Raw genomic sequence first — 21,580 nt, forward strand, 5'->3', positions numbered from 1 at the left:
GCCAGCATTCATGGTTAACTGTCCAGTGACTGCATCCCATTCTTCCTTGTCTTGAAATACTGGAGATAAAAGCAAACATCTTTGTTCACTCCAACAAAAATCTCTTTGAGGAAGTTTTATGGTTTTCTCTGCTGGAGCTTTATTTAATGCTTCTGATGTGCTGGGAAGGAAGGGTACATTGCTCCAGTCTGTGTCCTCCAGCTTCTAATTTGCTCAAAAAGCCAGTGTTGAGTGGCTGAACTGATGAGTTCTTAAGCTTGATTACTTTTTCATCTGCCTGTGAAATGTAGAATATGTAAAACCTCCTGTTCATATACTCTGTGAGGATGTTCATGTCAGTCCCCCTTGTGTATCATCACATCACTCACTGACTGTCACAGTGGCCATGGAAATTTAGGACCTGGTGGTCATCCTACAGAGAAAAGGGACAAGGACAGGTGGAGGCACATAATAATTAACAATATAAGTTGTGGGGTTCTTTCCTTGTTGGAAGATGGATGTGTGTGTGTTCTTTTTGTTTGCCATTTTTGTATTTCTTTAATTGATATGTCTCTTTGACTAGATACTCAATCCAAATTTGCAGGGAAACTTTATCTCCCATCAAGTTATACTATGAATTAATTTATTTGTCATACATCTGACATGACAGTGTGTTTCTGTGCAATGGCTGTGCTCATATTTTAAACTGCAGTCCACATGATCTATATGTCTCTTTTTCACCACGGGGAAGATTTTAGCTTTTTGGCAAAATTAATTTTATATACAATCTCCTTTCATCCCCAATGTATTTTCAGAAGTGCTATCTGAGTCCTCATGATATTTACAGCTTGGAAGTTCTCTGGTGTGGGCTGGGCTCCCACACAAGGCTGCATGTCCCTTGATATACCACAGCTGCTTGTCTTTGCTTGAGGCTACTTGTTAACTTGCCAACTCAACACCAAGAGGTGTTCAAATAACTATCCTCCCCCTTCCCCTCAAATGCTTCAAAAAGCTGGGTTTAAAAAAGATTTTCTGCAAACATTAGTCATGAGATATAGAAAATAATGGAAAGAATTACAAAAAAGGCCCAAACCCATACATAATGTGCTTCTGTAGAATTACTGTATTTCAGGGAAACATATTATGAACATTTAATTCTGAGATATAAAAAATCACAAGCCCAAATAAAAGTCACCAAACCTCAAGCACTCACAAGTGTGGCCAATTCTCTAGGTACATATTTTGCCTACTCCATGGTGCTGAGATATAAAGAAGCAAAATCTTATCACATTTGCAGCTGGGAACTGTGGCCTGACCATGAGTTCACAGATGGATGAACATCCCCAAAGGCAGAATCCTTCTTTATCAGCTAAGCACCAAGATAAAGCTTTAATAAGACAAATATGGTATTATTTCATGCCAAAGGTGCTTAAATGGTAACCCTTTTTCTGGATAGACTAGCTCAGTTTTTTTTGTCTAATATTGTTGTCTTATTTTGCCTGAGGCAGTCTGGTAAATCTGGTTAGTTTTGGTTAGAAAGGTCCTAGGGTACCTTATAAATGACTTTCTGATTTTTCTTCATTTTACATCTCTTTCTGGCCAGCATTAGTCTCCTGATACTTCAAGATATCCCAGAGTTTATTGCAAGGTCTACTGAAATCCATCTGCATTTTGTTGTCTCCTCTATGCCATTGCATAAGTTTGCTCTTTGTGCTTTGAGCTGGGAAGAGTCAATGGTTAGAGTCTAGCTAGTGGCAGGACTTCCAGGTGCTTTTCTGAAGTATATCCCATCCCAGGGTACCATGAGATTCAGGTGGGGCCCCCACACTGTGAACAAAACAATCCAGTATGTGAAACTAATGAGAAGAGGAGGAGATCAGACCCCACCAGACAGCTCTCACTGGAGAGTACAGAGGCATTTGCAGATGGAAGGTTTGGCTTTCAGAAGAGTTTAATTGCCAGGTTTTCTGAGTTTATGTCAATAATAAAATATTCTGTGGAAGACAGGCTCTTGAGATCCTACCCAACTCAGTGGTGATTCTTGACATGACTTCCCTGATATACCAGCATATTTATTTACAAAGAGAAGGTTTTGTTAGGTGTTCCCCCTCTGGACTCACACAATCCCATATGCCTAACCTGCAAGAGCTTTCCTTTGCTGCTGTGTAAACCAGGCACCTCTCTTCATCTTTCAGGGATGAAATTAAACCCTCCATCTCGATTTAGCCTTCAGATGGGCCTTTTCAATGCCAGAAAACCCTATCACCTGCTGCTCTATTATTAAGATAGCTATGTTTTCACCAGAAGTAAACACATAAAGAAAGTTTGGGATCTGGTGTGAATAGCCCTTGAAGGAAACAAAACCAACCTGACCTCTGACTTTGTCTCTGTGCTGGCTGGTGGCCAAGGTGCCAACCGCTTCTATGACAACATTGAGGACATGATTGGCTTCCGCCCGTGGCCCTTGATCAAGATCTGCTGGCTGGTGTTCACCCCAGGTCTGTGCTTGGTAAGTGCAATTATAACATCATGACATGTCACTCTGGGTCCCCAAATTCTTGGTAGAAAAGGCTGATTTATCTGCAAGGTGCTGCTGTAAATTTTTCACACTGCTATGGAGAAGTAGAAGCTTGGACATAGCTGAGGTAGCTATTTATTTCCTTTGTAAAGCCTTGTTTTGCCTGGAGAATTAATTGAGTCTGAAAAGCCAACTGTTTATTGTGAAGACAAAAGGAAGTGGGTCCTCAAAGCCTGGAGATGTTTGGTCAAATTGCTTATGAATAGAAGACCAGTGAAAATTACCCTTTTTTGAAATACTTGCTTCGGTCTCTGTTCCTGGGACTTCCCATGGTTCAGAAATATCTATCTATAGCCATTTGCATTCTGTGTTATTAAATCTTTTCCAAACCTTCTGTAACTGTGTTTAAATGAAATGCACCCAAATTCAGGCAAGTCCTTGCCTGTTTTGAATTTATGTCCAGTCTTGCTCCACTGACTTTTACATTCTTTCTCAGCCAGATTCTGTTTTTGTATTTCTGTATCTGATGTTGAGAGTTGTTTTCTTTGACCTCAGTGGGAACACAGATGATATCTATAGCTACAACTCACAAAAGATTCCTAGTCCTTTGTCCCCAGGCTTCAGCAGGACTTGAAGATCTGGGAAATTTTCAAACCAGCCCAAATTGTCTGAAAGCTTTGTAGCTAGAGAGCCCCAGGAGGACAAAATCTGTGCCTGTGTGGTTCTTCTGGAGAGTTTCTGCCAGGCAAAACAACAGTTCTTGTCCTTGATATGAATAAATTGCTGTCTCAACGTTGCTGGACCCTCAAAGCTGCTGCCAACTTTGCTTATGTTGAACTCTTCAGAAGCCTGAAGGCTTTGCACTGCAGAGATGCCTGGCCTGGCACTGATAACTCCTTGTGCATCCAGCACCAGGCTCTGCTCACTGCAGCCAGCAAGGTCCCTGCTGGCTCATTCAGGACAGAACTCTGGCACCTTGCAGGGCAGGCAGTCCTTGCAGGGTGGCCAGGCTGCCAGGCTTGGCTGCCCCTTGGCTCTCCTTATGTTTGTGTTTTGTGCTCCCCAGGGCGTCTTCCTGTTTTCCTTGATCAAGTACACACCCTTGAAATACAACAATTCCTATGAGTACCCACCCTGGGGCTACATGCTAGGCTGGCTGATGGCACTCTCCTCCATGGTCTGTATTCCTCTCTATGCCATCTTCATCCTCCTGAAAACCAAAGGACCCCTGAAACAGGTACTGGGATTGTGGTCACTGTGGGTATGTTGCTGCTGCTCCCCTAGATGGTTCAGGATGGGCCCCAGGGAGGATGTATCTGGCACTTTTCTCCTCTGAGAAGGCGAGGGCTGGTGAGAGTCACCCTTCCCCAGACTGTGCTGCAGCTCTTGTGGGCAATTTGGAGAGTTTGGAGGGTCTCAGCTCCCAGGCTGATCATCAAATGCCCAGTCTTTAGTGTGGTGGGCACCATAATGCTCGATGCAATATATAGACATATATATAGCATAGATATGCTATAGATACCAGAATTGTAGTGAATTAATTTCCTGACACAGATGTTTCCAGGAACAGTCTTTGAATATTGCAAACCATTCAATGAAAGCAAGATTGTAATTTATAATTATGATCAGTCACTGCTACAAACTGATTCCTCTTGTTGCACTTGACTGACCAAGAAACACAAATGTTGTTTCCTAATGTCCCTGATGAAGACAGCTCAAGCTCCAAAGACTAAAATCTCACAATGAAGTACCCACAGAGCAGCTGCAGACTAAGGTCAATTTTGGAAGTCATGGAGCAAATAGTTTTGAATAAAAGGACAAAGTCTGTGATTCTGGTGGCCCATTTCAAGAGGAGTGGGAGCACTAGAATTATCCAACAAGTCATGGATTAATTGCTTGATCTGCTTGTGATGCACTCTGCATGTGAGTGAGCATGCACTGTCCTGAACAGCTTGTGATGGAAAAAGTAACTGTGAAAGTGAGGTTTCAGCTGGGAAATGATAGGCTGTCCCATGGAGCTGGCAGGTAGCAGGACATCAGCTGCAGGATGGAAAGCAGGAGGAAACCAGGAGCTCAGGAAGTCGTGTGGCACCAGAGAAGCTTAAAAAAATGAGATTTAAAAGATCAGAAATTCACTGCAGAGTCCCTGTGAGCCAGCACCCTTTAGTGAAGATCTCAAAGATATTTTCAGTTTTTAAGAATAAACTCCTCAAAGTTATCCAAACACTGCATACATGTGTGGAGCAGCCTGTAGCACCCTGCATTGCAGAGGACAAAGGGGGAGCTAAGGGCAGGCAGCTGCCTCACAACCCCTGTCCTCACCATCACAGTCTGGCTGACTGGAAGAGGGGAGCTGAGGATGGTTTGGAGCAGGAACCAGTCTGCAGAGGGACTGCTTTACCTGGGAAATGCCACTGAGGTAGGTGTCACCTACCACTCTGTTTGGATCATAGCAGGTACCCAGCATCTGATGATCAGCCCATTTGAAAGTCTTCACAGCTCCCACCAAAATCAATGGAAAACTATATAGTATAGGAAAAGAAAGAGATTTATGTTGTTTTTTCCATTGCCACAGAAGATGTGTGTGGTGCTATTTGCTGGCATCCTCCCTCACAGCAGCAGGTCTGTGAGAAGTGCTGTACATCAGATTATCAGTGCACAACCCAGATTTGAGCTCTGAGGCAGAAAAATGGTCACTGAGAGCAGCTGAAGGGAACCTGCTCTCCTCTGTTTGGTAGGAGAGGAAGAGGGAGCTGGCACGCTGGCTCTCCAGATGCCTTTGCCCCCAGCAATGATTGTGGATCACTATTGGCTGTCAGTTTGCTCAGCAGCCTAATTAACAGCGGCTTCCTCTCCGCAGCGACTGATGCAGCTGATTTCCCCGGCGGAGGATCTGCCGCAGCCCAGGAGGAAGCACGTGGCCAGGCCGTCTGATCTGAGGCGAGAGGGATGGACTCCTCCAGTCCAGGAGGTGCTCAGCATCACAGAGAGAGAAACACACTTCTAAGGCACCTGGGATGTTTCCTTCATAACCCAGACTGATTTGCTCTCTCCTTCCCAAAGTGGTTTCTTTTCCCTTCTCTTCTTCACGTCTGTGACGGGAGCATCTGGGACAATTGCTCTCCTTCCAGCCAGCTGGTTGCACCCACTGGAAACAACATTTCTTTTACACTCTGGGGACTACTCTTGCTGCCAGCAGCTGTGGAAGCTGCACTATCTTTTTGTCAGAAGTGCCCTTCAGTACCATCACCAGTTGGGAAGAGTAAAAAAACATTTTAGAAAAAAAGGAAAAAAAAGCGCATTCATGTTGGGAGGAGGAAAAGAAACCACAGTGGTGAGGGTGGTGAGAGAGAGCAGAGATTAAAGTGTGAAAGAACCAAGTTAGGAATGCAAAAGCATGAAACGATGGGGTGTTATCCAGGAAATAAGTAAGCTGGTTCAGAAGTATATAAGAAGCTGGAGGATGACAAAGAAAAGTGCTTTACTAGGTCACTTCTGTACAAGGGAGAGAGAGCAAGGAACATATAATAGCAAACAACAGAAGGAGGCTGCAGTGTCTGTCGTTACAGCTTCAGCTGTCACTGGAAGGGAAGGGAAGGGAATGACAGGTTGCTTGATGCAATCCTGGTTGTTGATGATTGATCTCAAGGCAGTATCAGTCTGGAAAAGGGGGTGAGGAATGACTATCTAGGGGACTTGCTCTTGGTCAAAACTGCATAGCCCAGTGAAAACAATGAATATTTGACAGTTCTTTCAGAAAATTCATGGAGTACAAGAGAAGTCCCAGAGCTGTTGGTGAGAAAAAGAAAAAGAGCTGCAGCACAGCTGGGAAAATGAGACCCTGAGGACTGCACGCCCACAAATTTAACAGCACTGTTAGGGCATTTTGTAGAGGAATTATTGAAGGAGTTGATGGGCCTGATTCTGCTCTGCAGAGTAACTTTGGGAAGAGGGTGGGAGAATGGTTGTACTCCCTTGGCTTTGCTGCAGATGACTGCTCAGGGGATAAGGAAGACATATTCAGGCACAATTATCATCAGCTCAGGCAAGATAAATCAAATTTAATAGGTAATATAGGTTCATTGGAAGCAGATTGTGTCGAATTAGAGATTGCTTGTTGCCTGGGTAGTCAAAAATGTGAGGCAATGGGTGGGAGGAAATGTGCTCTGATGCTGGGTTTGGTGCAGTGCCAGATGTCTCTGTCCTGTAGAGGCTGGGGCTGTAAAGCTGCTGCCAAATCTTGCTTGAGTGCCTATCAAAAATTCACAGCTGAACCCATCAGAAAAGCCAGTGGCAGGATGCACTCGGGCCCTGTGCTGTGGCCCAGGGTACATGCACTGGTGCATGGCTGTGCTGCAATATTGGTGCATCCAACCACACCAGAGAATGGCCTTCAAAATGAATCACAGATGCCACAGGCGCCTTTCCTTGTTCCAAGTAATTGCTTTTCCCTGTGCTGTGTGGAGATAAACGACCAGCACTAAAGTAAGCATGGTAATCAGGCCTCATCTGTGCAGCTCAGTACCTATTCCAATTGCTATGGGAACCTTATCTGCTGCAGTTTCCTCTGAGTTTAACTGGAGAATTAGCATAGGGCAATCTTTCCCCCATTTAATTTCCTTTCCTTTAAAAACTAAAAACTACAAACTGGTGGTAAAACGAAGGCTGAAAGTCAAGTATCAGAATTTGTACCTCTCTGGGACATTATCAGTTGAGTTTTACTGCGGAAGACAGAGAAAGCTGGCAAAGCTCATTCACATTCCCTGCAAAGGATTGCAGCACCACATAAGACACCATTCATTGCATTTTTATTTCTTGAAGAGCTGAATGCCATGCTGCAAATAGCTGTGGGAAGAGCTTAGCACCCAGAGGTTTGCAGTCAGACCTCATGGGAAGCAGTTTGGTGATTTTTCCTCTCCCTCCCATCAATATTACTCATAATTTGGTGGGGGAAGCAGCTCCCCCCAATCTTGATTCTTGTACAGTCCTTGGTAGGACATTGAGCCCCTTTGCTCCTGCTGTCATGCCTTTAAGATGTGAGGTAGTTTTGTGCTGTCAGAGAAGTCATGGAGATGTGTTCACTTATTTTTCTGAGGCAGTTGAGTAGCACTGCAAAAATCCTAGATAGAAACAAATACCTCTTCAGTTTGGAACACAAACATGGTGCTGTGTTACTGACTGCATGAACTTGTTCCTCCTGCTTATGCATAATCTGACAATAGCATCCCACCTTTGCCAGGAAGCAACTTATTTTTATAAAGCTAGAGGAGGTATTGTTGTGCCCATTGAAATCAATCATAAAATTTCCAGGATCAGAAAGTTAATCCAAATGGAATTGACAGAGTCTCAGGAATTTGAAGTCAAATCTCAGTGGCCCAGTGTCATTTAATTGCCTTTCCTTTAAAAACTAAAACTCACACCTACACCCAGCTTGGGGAACAGGGGGGAATGCCATCAGTGGCTGTCTTTTGCTGTGCAACCCCCAGCACAATTAGAGACTGAGTAGTGGTTTGTTAGATTTATACAAATGTCTCAGGCATTGCTGCATGCATGTGACAGATCTGGCAGGTCTCCATCAAGCCCTGGAAGTGGACACCTCTGGAGACCTCTGAGTCTGATGGAAAACTGCTCCTGTCCTGCACACCACCAGGAATACATTACTGGAGGTTTGGTATGGAGAGGAGGGAGAGATTTATTTTTTTTCCTGTAATTGTTGATAACATGCCAAGACATGATGCATTTGAAGCTGAAGTCCAAGAGAAGGTATGAGGTTTTCATACTGTACTGCTCCTCACAGCTGGAATTAAAACATTGTATAGAGAAGAAAGGGCTTACATCTGTAAACCCTAATTACCACTTCTGGGTTTCCAGTTTGTTATTCTGGTTTTGTTTTTTGGTTGTTGGTTTGTTTTTTTTTTTCCTTCATCAAAAGGCCATTTTCATCCTTCTCTCCAGAAGTAAAAGACAGGAACAGTGTTAAAGAAGAAATCAATCCTTCTCCATCCTGTTATTCCTGTCCCACCTCACTTCATCCTTTGCTTCCTTCTTCCTTTGACAGTGACAAATGGCAAAAAAAGAAAGAAATGGTCATTGAAAACTTGTATCGGACAAAATTTAAAAAAAAGATTAAACAATCAGATATCATCAGGATATCTTCAACTTCTGTGACTCCAACCCTCAACATAGTTTTGTGGGGAAGGAGAATTGCAGTGGGAATTCTTCTTGGCTCTCAAACGTTCTTCTGTCCCAGGTGATCCTGGTAGCACTCAGGCAAAGGACAGTAATCTGCTGTAGGCTGCATGTGCTTACATGTGGTAACCTTTGCAAATTAGCTAAATTGTGTTTGAGTGGGGTAAGAGGGGAGTGATGTTCATCAAAGGAGAAGTTAAAAGATAACTTAATTCGAAAAGATTAAAATTTAAGATTCGAGAGGCTGAGGAAATGTGCATCTGCCGCTAATCCAGTTCCCTGTCCAGGGTTGCAGGAATAAGCTTGAGGTATTAAAGAAAAGACTTCACTCCTGAACCTGCCAAGGGAAGAGAAGAAATGTGCATGGATGGACACAGCAGAGGTTGCTATGCTTTGTTTTCCTTTTCAAATCCACAATAAGCCCTGCCCCCTCAGCTGCTTGTAGAGCTTGATCCTGGCTCTGGTTTGAATCCCTGACCCACAAGTGCAAAGGAGGACATGCATTTTCAGAGCTGTCTGTTCTGGTTTGTCAAGCCTGAGCTTGGAAAGCTATGTGGAAAGGAAAGGGATTCCCAGGGAGAAATGCTTTCAATGTTTGTTTAAAGCCTGTTGTGGGCAATTCCATCCTGTCTTGGTTTTGGTGACATGCCAAGACCATTCTGCTAAATGGCTAATGGCTTTTTGATTCTTTTCTCCTGTTTTGTTTTGGTTTTTTAATAGGCTGCAGAATAGTTTCCTGCCCAGCCTGGTTTACAGCCAGGATGGGAGCTCTGGGCTAGGATGGCTGGTTTGGACCAGAGGCATGCTTATGCTCAATCATTATTTTCCAGTGGCCACTAAACTTTTCCAAAACATGCTTTATTGAGTGTGCAGCTTTTGTTGTACCACGGTGTCAATAGTGGTCTCTGGAGGAGCATGGGAGATTACAGGCCATCTGGTGCCTTTCTGGACCTCATATTTCAACAGGACATGATACAAGCTCCTTTTTCTCATGGAGAAATAAACCCTCCTGCAAGAATAAAAGCAACCTGTCACTTTCACATATCCTGGAGAAGGGCCATTGCTGCAATATGAGCTTCCTCCCCACGTTGTAGCTTTGAAGTGAGGATGACCTGAGAGCTGGAAGGAGGGTTTCTTGATCAAGTTCTCCAGAAGCAGAGCTCTTTATGCTGAAATGCTCCAAGCAGCATGCATGTGGGTCCAGGAGCTGCTGAAGAGGAATCCCATCAGTGGCAAGGCATAGCTGTGCAAATCAGTAACCCTGCATTAGCTGGGATGGTGGGAGGCAGCCTGACAATGGGAACTGGCCTGATGCTCGTGCTCAGAATTTTGTGGAAATCATGCCCAGGCAGTGTTAGTGTTTTGTGCAGTGCTTTTGGATGAGATATGAATTCCCCAGACAGGCTAGGTAGCTGTGACTCCTCTTGGCACTGGTGTGATACATACATCAGTCAAGGAACAGGGAGATGGTAATGGGGTTCTCTCCTCATGCTCCATGAAATCCTGTCCTGTGTGTCTATCTCTCATCACCAACACTGGGCTCTCCCATCCCAAAAATGATTTTGCAGGGCTCAGCTTTACACCTGCTTTACTCCTTAGTTAAAGCATAAATTACCACTCAAGTAAAACTGAGGCTCAGGAGAAGCCTTCAGTTGTCCCATCCCATAAACCTCCTTGTCCAAGACCCCAAGCATGGGAGTCTGTCTCCACAAAGGCAAGCAGTGTGGTCAGGCACAGTTAGTTTTTTCAGAACCTCTGAGTGGAGAATATTTGAACACTATCAGAACATATTTATTTTACAGTGTTTAAGCTGAGAAAATAATAGTAATTAATTTTTTTTTTCTTTTATGAAAGAATCAGATTTCAAAAGGAATTTAGTGCCTAAAATTTTTTTTTACTAAGACCCCCCACTCCAGCCTCTTTTGCAGTACAAGATGGGGTGGCATTTCCCTTACATCTGGGAGTTTTTGAGCTCAGTCTCACTTTCCTGATTCTATGGTCAAGGGAGGCAGAAGCAAAACCTTTGCTGTTTGGCCTTGGGGCCCCTGTGAGGCTTCATGTAAAGAGGAGAAAGACAAAAAGGGGCTGATCCCTTTTGGCAAATTGGAGATTCGGAACATCTCAGATCAGTGTCTCTGTGTGGGTGTGTGTGTATGTGTTAGGGCATCTGGGGGAGAATTGTGCTTTGGTAGGTTTTGCCTTAATGACATTGCTACTGTGACATTGTGGCAGAGGCTGGTGGGTAAATGTGTTGCTGTCAGCATTTTTAGTTTGTGAAACTCTGGATTTATACTGTAAGTAGATGTGATTAATAATCTTGGTAAAACTTTCCAAAATTTTTTCCTCTCTGGAAGGGAGGGAAGGGTGTTTTAGTGACTGTGAGCAGAGGTGTCAGCAGCACCCTCTGGTTGTTGTGGGCACAGTCCCTCGGGCAAGCTGACATGGGGCACATTGAGCCATGGCAAAGCAATTTCCCACCGTCCAATCCTGTCAATAAATGCAATTTCCCTGGAGGGTGGGGGTGTGTGGAACTCGATTGCTGCAGACAGGGGCTGGTCCTGGTTGTGTGCATCACACAGCCCAGCAGCAGCAAGGCTGCAGGCTGGAGATTTTTCCCCTCACAGAGGAGGCTCTGTCCCTTCCAATGCAGTCATAAATGACATTCCTGTGTAGCACTTCACAGAGGAGCCAGCCCTTTGCTCTTCTTTATCCCCAAGGCCTGTGTACTTATCATGATGGAGCACCTGTGGTGGACAGTGGTTATACTGCCTGTGTCAGAAACCCTCATCTGCATCTCATGCCCAAATCTGTCCTCTTTTTCCTCTGCATCTATCACATTTTTCCCACACTCCTGTGCTTTTGAGGTCAAACACATCTGTACAATAAGACTTCTCCCTGTAGGAAAGCATTGTAGGTTCTATTGGGAAGTGCATAAGCTCCATCAGTATAACTGTGCTTATGCTGATTTAAAGCATCTGCCTCAGAGCTTTTATTAGCATAAGCCTCTTAATAAAGAGAGAAAAAAACTGTAAGAGCTACACCAACGATGTAACTAGAGCTAGGGACACATTTACTTTAAAGTCAGGTTGGTTTCACAGAGTATGTCATTTCAGTTAAATCTTCCAAAGTATGTGAGGACACTTCTATTTATGTTCCATTCACACTAATTTTAATTTATATTAAGCCCATCAGGATCAAGTTTGAGGTAAGTTGAACATGATGTTACTGCTCACACTGTTTTTGATGGATTAGAAGCAGCAGAGCTAAATCTTCCCAGTCTCTTGTGAGTCCCTTGCAGTTTCACTGACAGAAAGATGATCAGTTTTTTAAAACTACATTTATCAAAACAGCCTGGAGGCACAGGCACACTTTCATCAATGTGACTATGTCCACTTATTACCCAAATGGTCTTTAAGCTGGAGTAATCATGCTGCAAAGTGAGCTTCTCTGGTTTAATGTAGCCAAATTTGTTTTGATTTAGATGGGCAGCACTGGTTGGCTAGACAAGACCTGAGGGAACACCCTGCAGTGGGTAGGTACTGCTGTTACTCAAGTCCTGCAATCTTCCCTGCAGAAATTCCATGCCTGGTGTCAGTGGTAGCTCTCACTTGCTGCTTCCCAGGCCTTGTGCTCCTTGTTGCTGTTCAGAGCATATCACAGGGACATAGCACACCCAGTGCCACTCCAATATCCCTGTGGCAGGGAAGATAGCTGGGAAGAAGGAGGTGAAGGGAGACTCTGCCATGCTTAAAATCTGCTCCCAAATCGCTCCAGGGACACCAGTGGTACATGGCCGGGAAGCTCCGTGTCCCTGTGTCACCTGGACCTCAGGCATGCTTGCACTCTGGGGACTCCAGCTCTTGAAGCATGTCTGGAGAAAGCTGAAAACAGGTACCTTACTCTCACCAGTGCTTAGAGACTAACCAGCAATTAGCCTGGGAGCTTGCTGGCTGCTGCTGGGAGGCAGGCACTGGTAATTAAACCTCAAGCTTTGGAGGGTCAACTCAGGTCTGGCTTTGCCCACCAGGAAACTGAATCCGTGTCACAGTGAGATGCTGCAGGTGTCAGCCCCACCAGAAGAGTGGGCTGGGCTACCCACAGGAACTGGCCATCCTCAAGCACCAACACCAGCCTGGGGAGGGAGATGTGACAGTGCAGAGAGCTGAGCTTTCACTGTGCTTTAGCTGTGACAAGAGCCACAGACATGGTAATGTGTATAGCAGTGTGCTTCTCTCAGAAACATCCTTATTTATTTCAATCAAATGGAAGAAATGGTCACACACCTAGACATACTTTACCCACACAAACTGGAGGTGAATGTTCTTCATTGAAAGAATATGGAAAATGCCATAGAGACATCTTTAAATGCATGGATTTTATTTTAGTGCCTTTTTTTCTCTCTTCTACCTAAAATCCCTCTCTTCCCAAAAGACATCTCAGGATCTGTCAGATTAATCTTCTTCATTTTGTGCTAAGGGACTCTTGGTCCTTCAGGTCTTACTTACTGATCAAAAGCCCAGTGCTGATAAATCCTTAGCAGTGGAAGATTTTCTCCCAGGTATTTCTCAAACACATGAGTTATGGTAAGGTGCACAGGAGAAACAACACAAAAAAACCCCCTGAGCTTAAGAGAACTTGGCTGTTTCACACCTGACAAAATCTTACTGCCAGAATATCCAGTGACATTATCTCACTAATTCTCCCTGTCTCCTGAGTATTCCAGGGGAAAGAAGATGAATAGGCATGCACTGAATAGAAGTGCACCAACCCAATCTATTTTTCATTGACAGGTCACTTTTAATCTCCTCCAGGGGTGGAAATTTCTTTTCTTTTCTTTTCTTGCATTTATTTTCAGTTTTGTCATTGCCATATTTCTTTTACATTTTTATTCCTTCACCATGTTTCTGTCTTGTTTGTGCTGTTGACAGCAGGAGAGATTTAAAAATGCCCAGACTTAGAAACAATTTCACCTGTAGATGACTTCTTTCAAAGGGCTCTAGCAGCTGGAGGGACAAGCAGTATAAATGCAGATTTAATACCAGTGTCTAAAGGTAATTGTAAATAAAAGTATTGAACAAGTTTTCAGAGGAATAATATTTCAAAGAAGCTGTGTGTCCTGAAAATATGGCTGGCAGTCCGTGGAGAGCTATAAATGTGTGGGGTATGACCCTTCCCTGTGCCATATAGGACTAGCTCATCCCAGCTTGACTGGAAACGCCCAAGAGAGTAGCAGAGATTCTGGCAGTTTTCCTGGGGAGAAGAGGTCAGTGAGGCTGGCAGGTGATTATGTCACTGAGTATTAACAGTTCAGTGGTGACAAAGAAGCTCTGGGCATCACAGGTAGGGCTCTTCAACAGGCCACGTGGGTTGGGAGTCACCTAGAGCACCTGTGAGTGGAAGCTGGGAGGACTGAGCACAGGAATTTTCTTGCCTTACCTACCCTGACACCTTTTCCCTGCCTATTCCCTACTGGCCACCCTTTAGGATAGGATGGCTGGGTGTCAGGAGCCAGACTAGACCTGAGCCCTGAGCCTGCTCAGGGGGGAAGGAGGCCAGCCAGCTTGGCCCCCACTGCAGGTTGGCAGGATTGCTGAGGTTGCAGAGGAGGAGGCCATGCCTTAGACTGGGCTCAAAAAAGCCATGCCTGCCAGCTCTGCTCTGCTGGCCAGCTCTGCTTCCCTATGGAGGTGGTGGACTGGGCTGAGTCAGAGCCAGGCATCGTCATATCTTGTAACAGCTCTTTTCAGTGAGTGCAGCCCTATTCCTCTGCAAATTATCCCTGAGTGATTATACTTCTGCTTATTTTGCAATGATTGTGTTAATGATTTCTGCAAATGAATTTTAAACCAAGAGATGTCTAGCCTGATTATTTGGCTGCTTTCACCACTGTCATCACATCCAACAGCTGTTATTTAGAAAACACTCTTTGCACTTGTGTTTACTCACACAGATTATATGGTGGGGTTGGGTTCTTTTGCTGGATATTTCCCAAGCCACCAAAAGCTTTGGAGGTGGCAGCCCAAATGCTTTGAATGCAAATACTGAAGCCAGCAAGTATTTGTCTGAGTATCTGCCAAGCTCTCATTTTCTGAGAACACACTGGTGAATCAAAATTTAGTCTCATGAACATTTATGGAAAACAACCAAGAGAGCAGCTCCAAATTCCATATTTTCAAATGAATTCTCCTTCTTTTCTAAGGCATGTTCCCAAATTCATTTGGGCTTACCAGTCTGTGTCTAGTTCTTGCCAAGTATGAAATATCCATGTACTCTTCTTTTCCTGGTCCCACTTACCCTTTTTTTTCTGGAAAAGCAGGGGTTGCTCAGACTGATGCTGAGAGACATTCTTTCTCTCCAGCACCTTTGATACTCACAGCTTGCTTCTGCCTCTAATTTGCACAACAAATGTGATACAGAAAACACTTGTGGCTTTCAAATTCAGTTTTTTACCCCTTCAGTAGAAATGGTCACTTTGTGGCCTGTTTTCTTTCCAGACCAGAAATACATGAGGTGGGCAGATGGTTTGCTGCCTGTCTGCCTGTGGAACTGGTGTTTCCAATGGCCTCACTGCAGTTCTCAGGTGTTCCTCAGCCAGGACAACGGGGAGAGCTGTGAAAACACATATAACAGGCTGATTCCCTCAGGCCTGAGATCTCCACCAGCCCTGCAAGCAAATTGCTACTGTCTCCCTTTGTCTTTTTATTTTAGGAGGTGTCACATCAGCAGTTGGTCTTGAGCAGAGATTGAAGCCCGAGAGAGAACAGTGATGGATGGACTAATGCCAGACTCAGAAAAGGGTGAGCTACGATATCTTGATAGCTGAAGTTTCACTCTCTGACAAAAGGAGGTCAGGAACTTTGCTGCAGGCTCCCCTCTGTAACTACCTGCAGGCACCTGCTTTAATTTGGTTGGTCTGGCTGAAGCAAATCTGACCCAGTAATGTGGCATGAAATTCAAAAAACCCTCACCCAGCTTGGGACTGCAAATCAAGCTGGGCAGAGAGGGAGAGCTGAACCTCCTGCATGGTCCAGCACATTCAGGGCTGTGCCTGCACACTTCCCAGGAGACAGGGAAGCATGCTTCTGCCAGCTCTGCTTTCACCAAGAGTTGCTTTATAGAATCATAGAATGGTTTGGGCTGGAAAGGACCTTAAAGGTCTTCTAGTTCCAACCCACCACCACAGAAAAAACTCTCCAATACAGTGGGAGCCTTAGTTCATCAGGAAGGGATTTGATCTTACCCCTGCAGGACTCCACTGGCAGCAATTCCAGCAGTATTCCATGTCATGGTGGGTGATAATAATTTCCCTGCTCTGCACTATGTGCTCCCTGTGCTTGCATGTCTGGCCAGTTCAAGCTGTGCTCAACTGCAGAGATACAGAATGGATTTCCTAGGGAGCCAAGGCAGCATGTGTTCCCTGGCTGATTTTTTATCCCAGCTAAGAGCCTAAAGGAAAGATTCCGAAGTCAGATGAAGTTTACTTCTCTTTTAACTTCATTAGCTGCTAAATAAGAGGTACTCAAGCTCCCAGAGTGGTGTGGGGCACACAGACTCCCTAAAGAGGAGAGGGATGAGGGTGCTCTGTCAGACCCGTAACTTTCCTCCAGAAGGGATTGCCACTCAATGCATTTGCTTCAGCTCAGAGAGGATGCCCCTTTGTCAGGATGCCTCCAGAGTGTGTGCTGGAGAGCCACTCAGCTCTCAAAGCCTCCTGGGTTTACCCAGTAAAAATAATTTTCTTTCTCCAATTTCCCTCTTGTCAGCTTTCCTGGCACCACTGCCTTTCTCCTTTAAGGGCCAAAAACACCTAATGGGGGTCTTACTGCTTCCTCCATTCTTCTCCATTATATCTACTTTTGCCACTACTTTAAGCATCCTTACTTCTATTTTAACACAAAGAGAGGAGCTGGTGAAGTGCTAAGGTGTCATCTCTTATGAGAATTATGTTTTAGCTCACTTGGGCTCCTTTCCCTGCCTCTCTGTCAATGCTGCCTCTAACAAGGTGATGCTCACAGCATCAGCAGCTCCCCCATGCTGCTTTTGAGAGTGACTTTCTACTCTGAAGTGGATGGAAATAGAGAAGAGAAGAGAAGAGAAGAGAAGAGAAGAGAAGAGAAGAGAAGAGAAGAGAAGAGAAGAGAAGAGAAGAGAAGAGAAGAGAAGAGAAGAGAAGAGAAGAGAAGAGAAGAGAAGAGAAGAGAAGAGAAGAGAAGAGAAGAGAAGAGAAGAGAAGAGAGAAGAGTTCCACACAAGCCATTTTAGAGCCAATTACAAGATTTACACACTGAGCAACTGGTTATTTACACATGGCTCCTTTCCTTGGCTGATGGTTGGTACCTGCCACTTCAAACAAGAAGTCTCCATTTTCCTGTGGCTGCCCCCTCCATCCCAAAAGCCTGACCCATAACCAGTAATGCACTTGATCCTTGCAGAACTAACAAATCCTTTCAGGAACTGGTACAGCAATATGGATTCAACCAACACCTTGCAACTCACTTGCCTGATGGCTCCCCCTTTCTTTGGCATCAGGCCCTTTCATTTTGTCCTTCCTCCTGCCCATGCCCTTGGAGCCTCTTCTCTCCCAGTGACTGGGATTTTCCAGTGGCTATGGGACCCCCCCACCCCAGGCCTGCGACATGCAGGGTGTTGATTTGACTGGACGTGAGCGCAAAGCTCATTAAGGACTTGTCAATAGTGCAGTGTGAAGCAGTGTGGGGTGAGGCAGGGGGAGAAGGGCCCTGTGGCAGGAGGGGCTCACAGGTCCCCTCTGTGTGTGGGAGCAGGTCTGTACGTGCATCCCTGGGCTGGTGTCTCTGTGAGCAGCTCTGCGTGCCCCAGGGACCCGCCACCGGCTGGCACCGCGAGGCAGGTGAGTCCACTGGGGCAGCAGTGTCAGGTCTTGGGGTGTGAGCACTAGGGGCAGAGAAGGGAATATCAAAGCAGAGGTGGGGAAGAGCCACTTTACTGCACTACTATTCTTCCCTGGGGAAGAGTGGTGCAGATGCTGGGGTCTCCTCCATCCATACTGGGTTGGATGTGGTGCAGCACCCTGAGGACAAGGCAGGATGCAGGATTGTTCCTGTCTTCCAAAAGGTAATGGGGGGCTGAGCAAATGAGGACAGCCCTGCCTGGCAGTCAGTTGAAGCAGTGTGAAGTGCAGCAGCTTTACCCACAGTTGCACCACCTCAATGCCTAAATTTCTCCTGTCAGTTGCCATTGCCATTGCAATGTCCCCTTGGTCAAGAAAGACGCCAGTTGCTGGAAGGCAGAACTTTTCTGTCTGTCACTCCCATGCAGAGCTCACTGGAATCCCCTTGGTGTTAACAGGCAGGTTCATCAATCAACCTCCAAAAGCTGCTCACTGAGCAAAATCCCAAGTTGAAGAGGCTGTTTCTGCTGCAATAGAGAAGTGGGGCAGGAATAAACCATCTCTCCCCCATGCTGCAGTGGGGGTGGCTGGGAAGGACCTGCAGGTGCTGCCCCCTGCCCTACTGCTTCCATGCAGTCAGAGCAAGAGGGGAGATGACTGTCCCAGAGCATGACCTGAAAATGATACTGGGGTCCCAAATATTGGAAAGCTTCATCTGCCTATGGGTTGGGGAAAAATGTAATGAGTGCAAATGATTGCTCAGTAAAGATGCTATATCTGCACTTCTGTGAAAATCTGGGGCAAACTTCTCTGGGGAGGGTCTCCAGTGGGTAGGACTCAGGAAATGGATTGGGTGATACACACATAAGAGGCATGGGGCTCAGCTGCCCTTCCCTGGGACTGGGATAGCCCTTATGTTTCAGCCCCAAGGATCAACATGACACAGTGTTCTAGGTTCTTGGTGCCCCTTCACAAAGGTCCTGCAAGCTCTGGTGATCTGTGGCAGTGCTGGGATGTTTCTAGGGTCTGTGTATGTGCCCTTCCTTCCTATCTGTCTGCAAGACACTCTGACTCTGGAGGAGGTAACTCACTCTGTCAGTGAAGCCCTCCCTATCTCTCCTTTGTGTCCACAGCACTGGAGACCTGGACAAACTCACCCATCCCCTTCCTCCCTCCCCTCCTACCCTCTCCCTGCTCCCTATCTCCCCTGAGTACTTCTTGGAGCTGCAGTCTGGATGCCAAAGACTCCTCAGTTTGCTGTGACCTTGCTGTGATTCTGCCAGCACCTGGTAGAGACCTGCAGCACATTTAATTTTGGTTCTCATCCCTCCAAGAGAAGCTCTGCAACAGTTTGGGATGTGGTGTGGAGAACAAAAATCAGCAGCTAAAAATGCATTTTCTTATGAAGAAACTCAACAGGGAACAAGCAACTGATGTCCTTATACTGCAGATGAACACCCCCATGACACTGAGTCCTGTTTGCTGGGGATAGAGCAAGTGGATGTTGTGTCTGGCCCCTGTGTCTGGCTCATGTGGTAAAGGCTGTTCCTGGTGCCAGAGGCCAGGGTCTGCACCCTGGTATGGAGTGGTTGTGTGGGATGTGACTCAAGTCTTCAGCCAAGGCAACAGGGTCAACAACCCTTCCTTTGCCTTATCTCCTGATCACAAGTCCTGGGGAAAGAGCTGCTCCTTTTCCACTGCTCTATGGGGCTTAGCACGAGATGTGAGGATAGGAGAAGATCTGAATGTTAAACTGGCAGAGATGATGCCCAGCTAGCTGCAGGTTGATCCTTAACAGCAGGGGATGGTGCTCTGGGTAATGAGCATGTTTTCCTGGCTGTTTTGAGGAAGGGGCTGGAGGCTATCAATGCTCTTGCAAAGTTCCTGCAGAGGCAGCTGGCTCTGCTGTTCTCTATTTTCCACTCCTAAAAACAGCACATGAACAAAGGGAGCCTTGTGGCAGCCTGAGAGCTCTGGAGCACAATTATCTCTCTGCTTTCATGAGATGAAGAACCAAGAGTTTGGCATGTGAGAATGAACACAGATTTTTTCTTTGGCTTGGCCATGTTGCAGCAGAAAAATAGTGTTGTGCTCTGCATGGTGAAGCTCTAATCTTTTTGGAGCTGGGTACTTGTGCCAGAGTGGGGACAGGCACATTCACAGGTGCCATGTTCTGAATGAGGTGCTTGGTAGCTGCTGTGATCCTGCCCAGAAGGAGCAGGGGGAATTCTCATTCTTCTCCTATCTACTTTCCTCTTTGTGCTTTCATCTGAATGGAGTAACATTTTTTTTTTGAGGCAGTGCAGGGTTTTTACCTGCTCATCTTATTCCAAGGGCAGCAGGTACTGGTCAGTGTGGAGCAGGTTGAACTTGTCTGTCCCCTGTGGATGTGTCATTTCCCAGTCTGAGCTTCCCAGCCCCAGGGACAGCCAGGCCTTTGCTCCTCTGGCATGCAAGGTCAGAACAGGTATAAAGCAAGTGAGAAATTCCACCTGAAACAGCCCTCTCTGTGTCCTTTCTGGGCACTTCTGCCCCACTGATGTTCTCATTGAAGGCACTGGGAAGGTTTTTTCCATCAGCCTTCCTGGAGTGGGATTATACCTTACCAAGGGATAAAGCAGGTCACCCCACCACCCTTCTTCTGGGGGAGCACTAACCTGCAGCTCTTCTTTCCCTCCATTCCCTACTTGAGGAACTTTGAGAGCTGTGCTCTTTTTTCAAGCACAGGTGAAACTCACCAGTGAACTCAAAGAGTAACAGGGTTGGGATCAGACAGATGGGTCTTTGCAGAATAAAGCTGGGCTAAAAATGTCCATGTTGCTTCAGGCAGGGCAAAAGAATAATGCAGCAAAAACTACATGAAACTGGAATCCCAGCATGACAGGTTGCACTATATAAGAAAAGGAAAACACTTTTAAATTTAATCAACACATGTAAAATAAGCAGAAATAGGCTTTTAATCTTTTTAATGTGGTATTTTCACTGAGGAGGATGGAGACAGAAATGCCTTTAAGCAATTTATCTGCCTTTCCCAATCTGGAAATATCCAGTCTGCTGAGATGCTGCCTTGAGGGAGTGGGATATGGCCTGACCTTGATCCTCATGCTGCTGTGGTGGCTCAGAATAGGTCAGAACAGTCTGTTAGGGCCAGAAAAGAGTCCTGCCATCTCTCTGCTTCCTGGGGAAGCTTCTCAGAGACCAGGATGAGTGACAGCATGAAAATGATTCAGAGGCTGCATCATTTGCATCTTCCAAAAAAGACATGAAGCCCTGCTTTCCTTAGGGACAATGTAAGGTGGCCACAGACACTGAGGTGATGGCAGAAGTGGTCAGTGAAGCATAGCCTGTGGCCAGGAGCAGGAATTGACCCCACTTTCCCCCATGGGCTGAGGAGCCAGAATCCTCAAGCTCCCACAGGGAGCTTTTGCCCAGCCCCTCCAGCTTTCATGGATGCAGGAAGCTCCAGCATATGCTGCTGCTGCAGTGAGCAGAAAATTGACCTGGAGTCTGCTGGGTCCTGATGGGCTGGTCACAGCTCTAAACAAGACACATGAGCCTCAGGGCTACTTGGCTGTCATTAAAATGGTGTGGATGGAAGGAAAAGTCTAATTGACTGAACAACAGCCTGCACTGTGTAATTAAACTCACAGTGGCTCTACCTGCATGGGTCAGAAGTAATTTATGTGGCTGTTAAATCACTGACAAATAAGAGGTGGGGAGGTGTGGGAAAGTGTTTCTTACGTATGTTTCCATAGGTCATTTTGCTGTTTCATTTCAGGCATTTTTTTGGCCTTGAAATTTTTGGTTTCTGCCAAATTTGAGGAGATTGTTAATATTGGATGCTGAAGCAGGGGGAAATAAAAAGGTCACTGTTGTTAGCAACAGTGTTTCAGGAAGCAGAGTTTCAAGTGGCAGCAAGACTTTCTCAGCACTATTTTCTGATCTGAAGCGAAATCCCTCAAAAGAAAACAAGTCTGTTCACCAGAATGCGTTTCAACCTGGCTCTGCATCCACTGGCAACCAGG

The 21,580-nt window shown here is 45.7% G+C and overlaps 2 protein-coding genes across 3 annotated transcripts in view; both read left to right on the forward strand.

Moving 5' to 3' along the window:
* The window catches only part of LOC306800910 (sodium- and chloride-dependent betaine transporter-like), a 39,087-nt gene extending 31,228 nt beyond the window's left edge, over positions 1-7,859 (forward strand). For both annotated transcript variants that reach the window (XM_079303393.1, XM_079303392.1), the window contains exons 13-15: positions 2,388-2,488; positions 3,564-3,734; positions 5,358-7,859. In XM_079303393.1, the coding sequence (XP_079159519.1) occupies positions 2,388-2,488; positions 3,564-3,734; positions 5,358-5,504 (419 nt within the window). In that variant the 3' untranslated portion in view covers positions 5,505-7,859. The remainder of the gene's footprint in view (positions 1-2,387; positions 2,489-3,563; positions 3,735-5,357) is intronic.
* A 7,451-nt stretch (positions 7,860-15,310) lies between these two features.
* The window catches only part of LOC306801586 (sodium- and chloride-dependent GABA transporter 1-like), a 29,560-nt gene continuing 23,290 nt past the window's right edge, over positions 15,311-21,580 (forward strand). Inside the window, exon 1 of the mRNA XM_079304761.1 lies at positions 15,311-15,483. The gene's annotated coding sequence lies outside the window, so the exon portion shown is untranslated. The remainder of the gene's footprint in view (positions 15,484-21,580) is intronic.

This window comes from Erithacus rubecula (genome assembly GCF_903797595.1).
Source record: "Erithacus rubecula genome assembly, chromosome: 4".
NCBI classification, from domain to species: domain Eukaryota; kingdom Metazoa; phylum Chordata; class Aves; order Passeriformes; family Muscicapidae; genus Erithacus; species Erithacus rubecula.